This window comes from Neofelis nebulosa, chromosome X (assembly GCF_028018385.1).
Source record: "Neofelis nebulosa isolate mNeoNeb1 chromosome X, mNeoNeb1.pri, whole genome shotgun sequence".
NCBI lineage: Eukaryota > Metazoa > Chordata > Mammalia > Carnivora > Felidae > Neofelis > Neofelis nebulosa.
The window spans coordinates 14770495-14785534 of NC_080800.1; the positions used below are offsets into that span (position 1 = coordinate 14770495).

Genomic DNA, 15040 nt, shown 5'->3' on the forward strand with positions numbered 1-15040 from the left:
AGGACTGAGACACCCAGGCACCACAAGAGTACACTTACCTTGATAATCAGCACTGAGAAATGTATAGAACTATTGAATAATTAAAAAAAAAAAAAACTACAACATTTACCATTCTTGATATGAATAATTGTTTACCTTGTTTTATTTTTCTTAAGTAGGCTCCATGCCCAGCAGGGGGCCCAAAGTGGGGCTTGAAGTCATGACCCTGAGATCAAGACTTCAGCTGAGATCAAGAATTGGGTGCTCAACTGACTGAACCACCCAGGCATCCCCTGATATGAATAATTGCAATAAAATTTGACTGAGAAAACAATCAGGACGCAGGGTGAGAAAGAAATATTTTGACCCATAATTTAACTAAAAGTTGGCTTTTATTCACTGTTTCTTAACATAGTGTACTTTTTCAACATTTTCTCAAGAGCATAAACTATTTTTGGAATTTTCCCTCTTTTGTTATATAACAAATATTTCCTTATAACAAATTCTTTCTGATGACTGTTTTTAACATTCTTTTACTTCTGAAACAAAATCTCTCTAACTTTCAAGTGGGTTTTTGGCCTATCATCATTTTCTCCAATGTCAAAGGATGACTAATACAGCAAAGTGAGGGGAAGCTCCACTTCTGAAGGCAAATAAAAAATAGCAATGAATATTTGCTTCTAGTAGAGCACTCGTTTCATATCTAAGGTCTTGAAAGAGAGTACAAATTCATTTTGACTAGTGAGTGATTATAATTAAGACTTTTTTATGACTTGCTGTTATGGATTGAATTGTGTCCCCCACCCCAGCCAAACTCATGTTTAAATCCTAACCCCCAGTACCTCAGAATGTGATTTCATTTCGAGACAGGGTCTTTAAAGAGGTAATTAAGTTAAAACGAGGTTATTAGGGTGGGCCCTAATCCAAGAGGAGGAAAGTAGGACACAGACACACTGATTGTTAAAAGTCAAGGAGAGAGGCCTCAAAAGAAACCAAGTCTGCTGACATCTTGATCTCAGACTTTGAACCTCCAAAGCTGTAAGAAAATAAATTTCTGTTGTTTAAGCCACTGGAATGAACTGAATGGTGTCCTCCCAAATTCATAAATTTGCCCTAATACCCAAAGTCACTTTATTTAAAGACAGAGCCTTTAAGGAGGTAACAAAGGTTAACTGAGGTCCTAAGGGTGGGGCCTTAATCCAATAGGACTGGTGTCCTTATAAGAGTAAGAGAAACCAGAGATACCTCCCCTTCCCCACATGCACAGAGGAGAGGCCATGTGAGGACACAGCAAAAAGGTAGCCATCTATAAGCTGAGGAAAGAGGCCTCACCAAAAACCAACCCTGATGGCCCTTTGATTTTGGACTTCTAGCTCCCAGAATTGCGAAAAATTAAATTTCTATTGTTTAAGCTACCCAGTTTGTGGGCATTTAAGTGCTCCTATCAAAACAATAAAACCACAGAGAGCGAGCGAGTGAGAGAGAGAGAGAGAGAGAGAGAGACAGCGCACGAGTGAGCATGCGGGCATGAGCAGGGGAAAGAGGTAGAGAGGAGAATGGAAGAATGGGAGATGGGGTGAGAGAGAGAGAGAGAGAGAGAGAGAGAGAGAGAGAGGGAATCTTAACCAGGCTTCATGTTCAGCGCAGAGCCCGACATGGGGCTCGATCCCACAACCCTGGGATCATGACCTGAGCCAAAATCAAGAGTCAAAAGCTCAACTGACTGAGCCACCCAGGCACCCTGATGGAAGCTTTTTATAACATCTTTCTTACCTTCTTAAACAATGTTGCAGGTGCCATTTCAGATCCATTCAGGGTTCTTAAGAGGAACATTGGCCAAGATGACGCATTCATCTGGTATCCTATTTTATAAAATAAATCAGCATGAAAAAGCCTTCCTGTGATATTATAGCAAGATGGTATAAAAAATAGGTTTTGTTTAACATTCTTCTCCAGAGAATTATTTGCTTACCAAGAAACCCAGAAAATAGGCCAGAGGAGCAGATGCACCCTCCAATAAGTTCTACTGTACCCCTGTACTATCTGGCAACAATGCTACAGTAGGGGTAGAAACTCTCATTTTAGAAAAGCCACTAGCTTGAGTTCACCAACATACACATAAGTACTTTAGGAATGGGCCATAATACTATGGGTGACCCAAGGCAAAACCCAGAAGAGCGTCCAGTCCCCACTAATAGCCACACAAGCACGGCAAAGGCTGCAAAAGACTTCCAGCCTCTTTTTCCTCAGAGTCCCTGCCTCATTTTCCTTTCAAAAAAAGACAGTTTTCTGTGAAACTCAGCAAACGTACACTTAGGATGGTGCATTTCATTGTATATAAATTTCACCTCAAAATCTTAAAAAACTGCCAATAAACACTGAACTCCAGTTACTGATATGTATGCTTAAGTATTTAGGGGAAATGTACTGACATCAATAAATGCATTTAAAAATAAGATGGATTGATGAATCGACAGAAGGACAGATACACAAGTAAGTGATAAAGCCAGTATGGAAAATGACAATGGTAGAATCTAGGTAATGGCTATGTGGGTGTTCACTGTAAAATTCTTTCACCTTTTCTGTATTTGAAATTTTTTATACAATATGTTAGTAAAAAAGATAGCTCTCACTTTAGCAATCTTTATACACATTAAACACGATCTTAGAATTTGTATCAGATGCAATCAAAAGAGACTCAACAGGTGTCTTTTTTGGAGATCTCATCAATTAATGGTGGATATCACAGCATCTGCCATGTGCAACAGGGAGTAGAGAGGTCTGCTAGTTTTATTGCTTTCTGGGGGCAATCTGTTTCATGCAACATTTGCCTGCCCTGATGCCAGAATTAAAGAGAACTTGGCATGCATTCCTGATGAATACGTGCATTAAGATAGGGAGGCATATGAATCACTGGCAATCACTGGCACTGGGTCCATCAATAGGATAAAACATGCAAAAAAGTTCAGACAGAAAGTTACTCTATAATAATCCTGCACCAAAATCTCCTTAATTGACCAGGGAAAATAATTGTTGTTAGGAAAAAAAATGGGGAACGGGGAGATTTATTATATACTCCTTTATAATAAATCAGTATTATTAGTGATATCTAATAAATAATCATCCACAACATGGATTTGCCACATTATGGTTAGAATATTGCATAACAGTTGTTCTCTGGTCCTTATGCCTTTTTCTTAACCCCTATCTTATCCTCTTCTATCACGCAATCATTATCATCACCATCACCTTAACTTGACATTTTTCTTAATTCTTTAATTGCCTAAAGTCAAACATAGATTAAAAGGACAAAAATAGATGAAAGTGCATATAAAAATTCAAACACAGGGGCTCCTGGGTTGCTCAGTCAGTTAAACATCCAACTCTTAGTTTTGGCTCAGGTCATGATTTCATGGTTCTTGAGTTCGAGGCCCTCATCGGGGTCTGAGCTAGCCATGCGGAACCTGCTTGGCATTCTCTCTCTCTCCCTTTCTCTCTGTCACTACACTGCTTGTGTGTGCTCTCTCTCTCTCAAAATAAACCTAAAAATAAATACATACATACATAAAATAAAAATTCAAACACAGATAAAACTAATCTATAATGTTAGGAAGTCTAGGCAAGGGTACCTTTGGGAATGGGAGGTTTATAACTGGAGATCAGGAGGAGTGGGGTTTCTGGGGTGCTGATAATGTTCTGTTTCTTGATTTGAGTGATGGTTATACATAGATGTGTTCATTTATAAGCTGTACACTTATGATGTGTATACTCTTCTGTTTGTATGCTAAAACTTTAAAAATTCTTTTAAATAATAACCTTTAAGGTTTAAATAATCTTTAAAAGAAGAAAACCAAGTAAATTGTGTTATATTAAAATGGAAACGAAACTATTCAAAACACCTAATGAGCAGACTGGCAAAACTTGTGTGTTTTTAACATGTACTACCAAAATATCTATCAATCAGCATGTACTACTATGTACTTGATATTTTTAATTAATAAAAATAAACTCTAAAAGTAATTTGAAAAAGGAATGATCATAAATCTGGCTATGTGTTTGAAATGCTGACAATCACAATAGCTGTGCTTCCTTTAAATACAAAAACATATTACCATTTGTAAACAGAAATCAAATCCCAGTAGGGAAGCACTAAGCCTCAGATTTACACTTCTATCTCTTATAGAATTCTGTATGATTTAAGAGAGAAGAGTAAACAAAAAACATAAGTGATATGAAGAAAGAAGGCAAAAAGCAGAAAACACACACACACCCTAAACCACCGTCTTGGAAGAACACATCTCTAATTAGTTTTTTTTAAAACATTTTAAACCAAATTAGGAATGATTAACAACTAGAGCAAGGAAAGTATAAAAATATATTGCTAAAAAAGTGGTTATTTTTTTTTTCTAAAGATTTTAAATCATCTCTATACCTAACATGGGGCTCAAACTCACAAACCCCAGGTCAAGAGTCTCATGCTCTTCCGACTGAGCTAGCCAGGCACCCCAAGAGTGGTTATTATTAATATCTTAAATTTTGGGTTCTCAGGGAATTTTTAACTAGTAGGAGACCAAAAAAAAATCCATCTCCTCATTTTCCTTTACAACAGAGAATTTTCATTTTCAGCATTGTAAAGAAGAAACAAAAACCAATATCCACCATTCACTCACAGATAGCAGAATAAAGGAAATCATTTATTTTCTACAGAATATCAGAGTACATCTAAATATTAAGAGTGAACTATTTTGCCCCAAATTGGAGTCACCTACTTTTTACCTTTTAAAAACTCAAACTTGACAGCTTTTTAAAACCTTTGCTTCTAAAGTTCCAACAATCTCTTCCTTTTCAAAGTCCTAAAGACCCTTACTCCTTTCACTATGATTTCCTCCCATTGTAGATATAATGAAATTTTCAAAGTTGAAACTGGAGTCTGGATGTGGAATCATACTCTTCCCCTGTGCTCATCCCCATGGTGAAAATGCTAAATGGCTCAGTGGACAATAATAAGGAAAGAATAACTTGTAACAAATGCTACAAACTTCTCCCCCAGAAGGGTTTCTGAATCTGCATGTGTAACCTAGTAGTGCTGTTTCTGACATTTCAAGTTTGAAGACAGCATATGTATTGCCCTGGAGTGGGGAACCTTCAGCATACATATATATGCCACATGTGTATTTAAGTGAAACTCTGTAACATAGGCTACAGAGTTCCTCTCTCATACATTCTCCACAGGAACCACCTGACATCTATTTGCAAAAATCCCTAGAAGAGATTTCTAAAAGGCCACTTCAGGGGCACCTGGCTGACTTAGTCAGTAGAGCAGGGAACGCTTGATCCCGGGGTTATGAGTTCGAGCCCCATGATCAATGTAGAGATTTCTTAAAAATAAAATCTTGGGGCTCTTGAGTGGCTCAGTCAGTTGACAATCCTACTCTTGGTTTTGGCTCAGGTCATTGTCTCATGGTTCCTGGGCTTGAGCCCCACACTGGGGTCCACACTGATAGTGTAGGGCCTACTTGGGGTTCTCACTCTCCCTCTCTCTGCCCTCCCCTGCTCGTGTCCACACACTCTCTCAAAATAAATAAATAAACTTTAAAAAATAAAATAAAATCTTTAAAAAATAAGGCCACTTAAAACTATTTCTACTGAATGTTACATTAGTAAGAATACGCTATTTTAAAAACTGTTTATTCTTACCCAGTGGAGGCTGAAGTAAGTCCCCTTCCTTTTCACATGTCCCAATAGGCTGTATGTCTGGAGAATCAACAAGCCTCCAAAAATCATTTCTGTTGTCACTACCATCCAGTCTTAAACGTAGCCTGGCACCAGTAATTCCGACGACCGTGGCTACACATATTGAAGTCATATTGCGAGGGTCATGGGCTTCCAATTTCATGCCAACTTTGAATTCATTAGCTGGTGGAACCTTAGACTGCATACATATATATGTATATATTACATCCATGCATATGCACACGTGCACGCACGCACAAGCGCACACACACACACACACACAGTTTTGTTAAAATGTATCAACTGTAAGAAAAACAAATGGTCAGTTATGTTACCACAATACTCAATAAATGTTTTAAGTACCAGTCATAGCAGATGGTAAGCAAAAGAACTATAAGGGTCAAGGAAAAGATCTCCAAATCCTCTCCTTGGCTTGACACGAAGCATAAAAACCCTGCTCGTTGCTGGTCTTACTCCTCTGCCCACTTCCAGGCAATTCAAATACACCCTCTAAAAGGCACCCTGAGAGGCTTTCTAAAATAAGAATCTGATTAGGCCATTCCCCTTGAAATAAACCAACTGGCAGCTCACCCCTGCTTAAGTGCAAGTCCTCAGTACAGTTTAAAAGCCCCCATACCTTTAACTTTATTTCTACACTATCACCTCTACCCACTTTGTGCTCCAGCCACCCATGCCATCCCTCAACACTCGGGTTCTTTTACACCCATGTGCCTTTGCTTTGGATGTTCTCTCTACCTGGAATATCTCTGCCCTCATTCCAACCATCTCAGATACCATCTCTTCTGTGAGCACTCGCAGTACAGTTATCATATTTTCATAATTAACTTTTTACATGTCTGTCTCCCCCTCCAGATGGACAGTCATGAGGGCTTAGTATACCTGACGTAGAGTAACTTCTTAATGAATAAATGCAAAGATACCATCTGCCCCTTAAGTGGCACTACCACAATCCCCACTACCTCTTCGCACTACTAGAATCTAACAATCGCACAAACATCCTTCAACAAATTAACAGTTCACGTTAATATATACAACTTCTACAGAATTTGGGCATACCTGTCTGAAACACTCTGAAGGAGCACCCAAAGATCCAGTCTCTTTCAAGTAATTTTCCCAGTGGAACTCATCTGGGGGGAAAAATGCATCAAATAGGTTTTTTAGTATATATAATATATAGACTAACTTTCAGGAGTAAAATGGACTTTAGTTCCATATCTCTTTTATTTTTTTAAGCTTATATATTTGACAAGTATGAGCAAGGTAGGGGCAGAGAGAGAGGGAGAAAGAGAATCCCAACCAGGCTCTGCACTCAGCACAGAGCCTGACACGAGGCTTGATTCCACAAAACACAAGATCATGACCTGAGCCGAAACCAAGAATCGGTGACTTAACCCACTGAGCCCACCCCTCCATCTCTCTTTTAAAAAAGACTTCCTAGGGCGCCTGGGTGGCTCAGTCGGTTGGGCGTCAAACTTCGGCTCAGGTCATGATCTCGCGGTCCGTGAGTTCGAGCCCCACGTCGGGCTCTGTGCTGACAGCTCAGAGCCTGGAGGCTGTTTCAGATTCTGTGTCTCCCTCTCTCTTACCTTCCCCCGTTCATGCTCTGTCTCCCTCTGTCTCAAAAATGAATAAACGTTAAAAAAAAAAAAAAAGACTTCCTATACAAAAATACAGATTCGAAGGGTACATGCACCCCAGCATTTATAGCAGCATTATTAACATTAACCAAACTAGGGTGAGAGCTCAAATGTCCATCAACTGATGAATGGATCATTAAGATGTGGTATGTATGTGTGTGTGTGTGTGTGTATATATATACATATACACACACACACACACACACACACAATGTAGTATTACCCAGCCATCAAAAAGAATGAAATCTTACCATCTGCAATGATGTGGATGGAGCTAAGAGAAATAAGTCAATCAGAGAAAGACAAATACCATATGATTTCACTCATGTGTGGAACGTAAGAAACAAAACAGATGAACATATGGGGGAACAGGAGAGGGAAACAAACCACAAGAGACTTTTTAAACACATTTTTATAACATTTATTGTTGAGAGACAGAGCACAAGCAAAGGAGGGACAGAGAGAGAGGGAGACACAGAATCCAAAGCAGGCTCTAGGCTCTGAGCTGTCAGCACAGAGCCCGACTCAAGGCTCGAACCCACGAACTGTGAGATTATGACCTGAGCCGAAGTCCAGTTGCTTAACCAAATGAGCCACCCAGGTGCCCCAAGAGACTCTTAATGATAGAGAACAAACTATGGGTTTGTGGGTTTGTGGGAAAGTGGGTAGGAAATGGGTTAGATGGGTACTAAGGAGGGCACTTGTTTGTGACGGGCATGGGTGTTATATGTAAGTATGTAAGTGATGAATCATTGAATTCTATCCTGAAACCAATATCGCACTGTATGTTAACTAATACTTAAATTTTTTTTAAAAAAAGGTGGGAAAGACTTCCTAGTGGCGCCTGGGTGGCTCCGTTGGTTGAGTATCTGAATCTAGATTTCGGCTAAAGTCATGATCCCAGGGTCATGGGATCAAGCCCTGCATTGGGCTCTACACTGTGCATGGAGCCTGCTTAAGAATCATTCATTCATTCATTCATTCTCTCTCTCCCCACCCCCCAAAAATAAAAAAAAAAATTTAAAAGACTTCCTACAGAGCATATTTAAATTTCCTGATCTACATTTAATTACCAGCACAGAAATGAAAGAGACAACTTTCTGATAATACTGGTTCTAATACAAATTACACTCAAGATCTTCTCAATGTCACGAGAAATTAGCACAGTGATTCTAACAATGTGGACTCTAAGAACAAAATGATTTTTTATAGAGTAACAGCAAATTCTTCTCATCTGTCTCTAATATAAATTTACTCAAGACATGTGTTTACTCAAGACCATTTCATCCCATTAATGTGAAGGCACTTTTTTATTTTTTCATGGAGAACTAAAGGTGTTGAGGTATGTGGTCTAACAGAATCTTACCCCTGCAATGCTTTATGGAAAGAGAAAAAATCTGAGAATCAGAGTTGTTTCTCAATTGACTATTAGATCTCCATACAGGATGTTAAGAATATGGTGGCAGAGGGGCACCTGGGTGGCTCAGTCAGTTAAGCTCCAACTTTGGCTCAGGTCAGGTTGTGGGTTCGAGCCCACACTGGGTTCTCTGCTGTCAGCACAGAGCCTGCTTCGGAGTCTCTATCCTCCTCTCTCTGCCTCTCCCCCACTCACATTCTCTCTCAAAAATAAATAAACATTAAAAATAAAAGAATACAGTGGCAGAATAAAGCAATAAACCAGTCATCAGTACAGTCACTGATATGAATTATTTTAATGATCTATATTTTCTACAAACCCTTGCTGTCCTTCTCTCATTCAGTCTTCATGATATACTACAATGGTATTGAGGAAAGTCAGAAAGCAATGTACTTAGCCTGACTTGAACACTTCAATTCACTGTTCCAGTTAAGACTACCAAGACACTAAGAAAAAGACTTAACAGCAGTATTAAAGGTACTTTTAATTCATACCAAGTTTAATTCTCATCAACCACCTATACTCTTGTTTAACTTCCTCACTATAAAAATATTGGGTTTGGGGCACCTGGGTGGCACAGTTGGTTAAGCATCTGACTCTTGATTTCAGCTCAGGTCATGACCTCACAATTCGTGAGATCAAGGCCCGAGTTAGTCTCTGTGCTTGGGATTCTTTCTCTCCCACTGTCTCTCTGCCTCTCCACTGTTCTTGCGTGTGCTCCACCCCCCTCAAAATAAATAAACAAACATTAAAAAATATATCCTGGGTTTGACAGTTTCCCTTCTTGGGGAAATCTGCATGACAAGCCTCTTATATATCCTTTGACCTTTGAAGGGTATAATGTTTACACACACACACACACAAATGGAATGCTGATAAATCAGCAACCAGCTTTCCAAAATATACAAATAAAAAGCCTAACTGATAGTATTTCCAGATTTCTATGGTATAAATACTACTACCATGGCTGATTGCAAGGTGCCAAGGTCAAGTCAACAACTATGAAGTTGGGAAGACATGTACACAAGTGACCCTCTCCCAACCTGATGTGAGCCAGCATCAGCATACCACGGTTATGTGTGTGTATGCATTTATATGCATATGTATACATATTATATATGGTATTAAGCATGTCAGACATAACATTGTACACCCTGCTTTTTTTAACCATAAATTTAAGAGACTGCTCCATTAAAAAAAAAAATACTGGGATTAACTCCACTTCTAAATGATATGAAGCTAGCACTACCACAGTGCTGAATGGCATGTGGTAAAATGTCAAGAATATGGGCTCAGCAGTTGAACCCGCCTTTTTCTAGTTTGGTTCTGCTTCTTAAAAGCTTTGTGACCTGATCAAGTCATTTCACTTTCTCAGCCTCAGTTCCTTATCATCTACCAAATGAGGAAAAGTAATACATATGGTACAAGGTATTTTGAGAATTAAGTGACACAGCACACATGTAAGTCACTCAATAAAAGGTATGATTATTCTAAAACTAAATGTCATAGCTGTGCCAAATTTATTAATACCGGATAGCTTTGTCAAACGTAAAAACTGAGGGGTGCCTGGCTAGCTCAGCCATAGAGTGTGGGACTCTTGATCTCAGGGTCATGAGTTGAAGCCCCATGTTGGATGTGGAGCCTACTTAAAATTAAAAAAAATTTAATATATTAGGGGCACCTGGGAGGCTCAGTCTGCTAAGCGTCCAACTTCGGCTCAGGTCATGATCTCGCGGTTCATGAGCTTGAGCCCCGTGTCGGGTTCTGCACTGCCAGTGTGGAGCCTGCTTGGGATTCTCTCTCTCCCTCTCTCTCTGGTCCTGTCCCGCTCATGCTCCCTCTCTCTCTCAAAATAAATAAACTTTAAAAAATATATATATTTTATAATTTGTATTTATATTATGTATAAATTTATATATATATATAAAACATATATATACAAAATATATAATATGTGTGTGTGTATATATGTATATATATATGTGTGTGTGTGTGTGTGTGTATATATATATATATATATATATATATATATATATATATATAAAGTGATCCATAGGTCCAAAATAGAACTGACCAGGATATTTCAGTGACCTCCTAACTACTAACCTGACAATAAAGAGACCCAAGGTTCTAAATGAAGTTCTACCACCATATGATCTTAGAGAGCATTTTAAAAAAAGAGCAAAACACAACATGAATGGAGAGAAAAATCTGACTATGGATTAAAGAGCCAACATCCCAGAAAGAAAGGAAAGGAAGTTGAAAATAATGACTGGGAAACTAAAATCATTTCACAATTACATCTCAAATAAACCAGTTACACTTGTAAAAATTTTCAATGACACTGGAAAATATTTAATTTATCTAACACAAGTTTTTATTCTATCACCATTAATGTCTGAATGGGCTATAATTTAAGCTAGCAAATCCTTTATACCAGTACACTGTAATATGATCATTTTCTCTCACTTCTATTCATAGTGCTAGCTAATGACCCTATGTAGTACTTAACCATTGGAGCCTTAACTTTTTTCCTTCATTCATATGGCAAAATTTTCAGTTCCCAAAACTGTTCAATTTGGCTACCCATGTGCTGAGACCCTACCAATAACACAGGGGGAAACACACACAGACCAACAGGATTTACTTAAATTTAAATTTGACACATCCACAATAATACCACAGCTAGAATTCCTGACCAAGAGCCAAAATAGAAAGTCTTACCCAAACCTGAGGTCCCAGTCGGCCTCTGCATCTTATCCTCATGGACAGACTGGGGCAGGGGGATGTTATTCTCTCTCAGAAAAGAAGCCTGGCAACTGACAGGTTTGTTCGTGAGACAGGTGTATACACATAACCTCATGGTCTGATTGTTATTAACACATGTCCATGGTCCTTGTTTGACTTGTACTCTAATCTAGTCCATACATTAGCCCAAACACCTTTTGGCAAACTGAAAATAATCTATATGAGCCCCCTTGGTCTTCTCCAGAGTAAATCAGAATTCTGATGTCTCTCATCAGTACTAGGCTTGAGTTTAGAGGGTATGTAAATAAAGAAGATGAGAAAAATATCCAGAGCTGGAAGCTTCTTGGCTGAATGATCAGCAGCTACTAATTCATGGCAATTATCACACCTGTAACTGGGCATTTGTTTAATGTCAATCTTGCCCCCTAAGCTCAAAGAAGGCAGGAATCATGTTTGTCTTATTCATCACTGGTTTCTCATACAAAGTTGCCAGTATGTGCGAGGCACTGTCCTAGGTACAGTGGACACAGCAATTAATAAAAAAAACAAAAGTCCTGGCTCTCTTGGAGTTTACCTTCTAACAATCACAGATTTCTAAGATGAAAAGTTAGGGTCAGAGCCCTGAGAAATACCTGCAGATGTCTGTCAGTTTCATTAAGTAATCTCATTTTTTTTCAATCAACAGTTTGAGAATTTTGAAGTTACTAGTTTCAATCTTTAAGAATATATTTTTTAAATTTATTTCTATGAAATGTCCAGAATAGCAAATCTATAGAGACAGGAAATACATAAGTGGTTGCCTAGAGATGAAGCAGGGGAGAGGCACTGGGGAAAAATGGGGAGTGACTGCTAACTGGGTATGGGATTTCTATTTAGGATGATGAAAATGTTCTAAAATTGATTGTGGTGATGATGGCACAAGTCTGTGAATATATCAAGAGCTAATGAATTGTATACTTTAAATGGGTGAATTCTATGGTATGTAAATTATATCTCAATAAAAATGTTATATTAAAAAAAATAAAACAGATGGAGAGGAATTTGTAGGGATTAAGGAAGAATATTCTAACCTAATAGCCTCCCTTTCCTTGGAGGGTTTTGGAGGTTGGAGGGAATTGCTGAAAAACAAATAAGGCCAATGGAAAAGGAAGCTAAGGAAGCACTGGGAGCCCAGCTACATTGAGAAAAAATTATTCCATGGGGATTACCTTTATAGACAATCTTCTGTAGGAACAGAAAGTCACAGGTGAACTACCCCGAGAGTGGGGCTGGCAGGACAAGACAAAAGAAAAACAAGGGGCAAAATGTTTACCTGGAAATCTCTGATAAACACAGTCAGTTTGTTAGAGTATTTTTTCAATTCAGCCTTTTATGTGCATGTGACTAATTTTTTCATTTTCCTTAATAGCAGGTACAATGGGTCAGATTCTATCTCCTGAGTCTCTAATCCAGTGCTATACACATGCTGTTCACAATAAAGAACTTAAAACATGAATTAATAACTCCAGGTTAATAAATAAACATTTACTGATCATTTTACTGCATGCCTAGGCATTATATTAGGTGCTTTACATTCATTTCCTTTATTTAATTCCAATAGTCCTATGAATTAAGTAGTATTATCCCTGTGCTACAGAGAAGACAAAAGAGACTAATAACATTGAGTAATTTGCCCAAGGTCACAAGGCCAGTAAAGAATGAGGCCAGGATTCTAGAACAGATCTGTCAGACCTCCCAATGCCTAAGCTTTTATCCAATGAACTGTCTTTTGACCATAAAAAAAAGGATTTTCATATTAACTCTAATATTAGAAGAATTTTTATTAATAAACAGATTATTTCTAATTGGTAATAAATGGTAATTATTAACTATGCACCATTAATTTGGCAAAATGTGCATTGAAATACATGTTTTCTTTTTACTTTAATCCCATACCAATATCTCTAAAATAAAACCAAAGTAAAATTTTCAAAATAAAATACTATTGTTTTACTTTTCCCATTGCTTAGGTTTTATATTTACAAGAGTTTACCATACATGTATACTATACCAAAAGCATTAAGAGTTCATATCAACACTGAATGAGGAAGAAAAATACATTGTACTGAAATACTTTAAAACCTACCACTCTGCACAGAAGGTGTGCCTGAGTCAGGCACTTTCTCTTGATTCTCCTTCTTGTCACCCATTGTATCTAAAAAAAGAAAGAAAATAGTGAGCAATATGGAAAGCCATAGGAAAAGTCTGAAAGAGTTCTTAGAAAACCTGTAAATGAGGGGCACCTGGGTGACTCATTCCGTTAAGCATCTGAATTCAGCTCAAGTCATGATCTCAGTTTGTGGGTTCGGGCCCCACATCACACTCTGCCATGGCAGTATGGACCCTGCTTGGGATTCTCTCTCTCCCTCTCTCTCTGCCCCTCCCCCTGCTCATTCTCTCTCTCTCTCTCTCTCTCTCTGATAAATAAACTTAAAAAAAAAGAAAACCTATAAACTGAAACTATTTTCTAATAGGAGCCCATTTAAATTTTTGCATATTTCCTGCATAGGACTTCACTAACATACCATGTATCTTAAAATTTGCTCATTTATTTTGTTTGTTATATGTCTCACTCCACTCATGTAAGCTCCAAAAGGGCAGGGATCTATTTATTTTATTTTGTTTCTTTTGTTCACTGCTGTATCCTCAGTGCCTAGATTAGGACCTGGCATGCAGAACATCATTAAGCATTTGTTAGAATTAACATGCCCTAGAAATAAACTGCATGCTTTTGAGAATTTTAAAACCTGATAGGGGCACCTGGGTGGCTCAGTCGGTTGAGCACCCAAATCTTGATTTTGGCCCAGGTCATGATCCCAGGGTCTTGGAATCAAGCCCTGCCATCAGGCTCTGTGCTGAGTGTGGAGTCTGCTTAAGATATTTTCTCTCTCTCTCTCTCTCTCCCCCTCTGCCCCTCTCCCTGCTCATGCTCGCTCTCACACTCTCTCTCTCAAATTTTTTTTAACATAAGAGGGAAGCTGGAATACAATGTAATTAGACAGAGATTTTTCTCTGGGCCAAGTTGAGGAGCTCCAATAGCACTGAACCTTGTGACTTACCAAGACATTATTCTGTCCACATATATTTATCTCTTTTCTAAATTAACCATAATGCTGTTATTATGCTGAAAAGATTAACCAGAATTCCATTATAACACCAAATAAGCAGTCAGTATTCATATTTCCCCAACTGTCTTATTTTAAGTGTGTTTCTATGAATCAGGACCCAAATAAGGTCCGTATATAGCAAGGGATGATAAGTGTTTTCAGTCTCTCTTGATACTTACAGGCTCCCTCCTCCTCCTTTTTCTTTTCCTTCCTCTGGGAATTTTTTTTGCTGATGATACCAGTTTAGTTTTCCAGTCTGGATTATGCTGACTAGCTCCTACGGTACTGGGTTCTTCTGGTCCTTATATTTTCTCTAAATTTGTATTAGTGTTTTGATCCAGAAAGCATAATCAGATTTA

At 38.3% G+C, this 15040-nt stretch overlaps 1 protein-coding gene across 9 annotated transcripts in view; it reads right to left on the bottom strand.

The window, feature by feature from the left end:
- Positions 1–15040, bottom strand: part of SCML2 (Scm polycomb group protein like 2) — a 104382-nt gene that overhangs the window by 66394 nt on the left and 22948 nt on the right. For 7 of the 9 annotated variants that reach the window (XM_058712808.1, XM_058712810.1, XM_058712806.1 and 4 more), the window contains 4 exons: positions 13661–13729; positions 6790–6860; positions 5677–5911; positions 1753–1841 (listed from right to left, as the gene is read on the bottom strand). In XM_058712808.1, the coding sequence (XP_058568791.1) occupies positions 1753–1841; positions 5677–5911; positions 6790–6860; positions 13661–13729 (464 nt within the window). Of the gene's footprint in view, positions 1–1752; positions 1842–5676; positions 5918–6789; positions 6861–11511; positions 11607–13660; positions 13730–15040 lie in introns of those variants that run through there. The other 2 variants (XM_058712807.1, XM_058712812.1) reach the window with 2 other exon arrangements.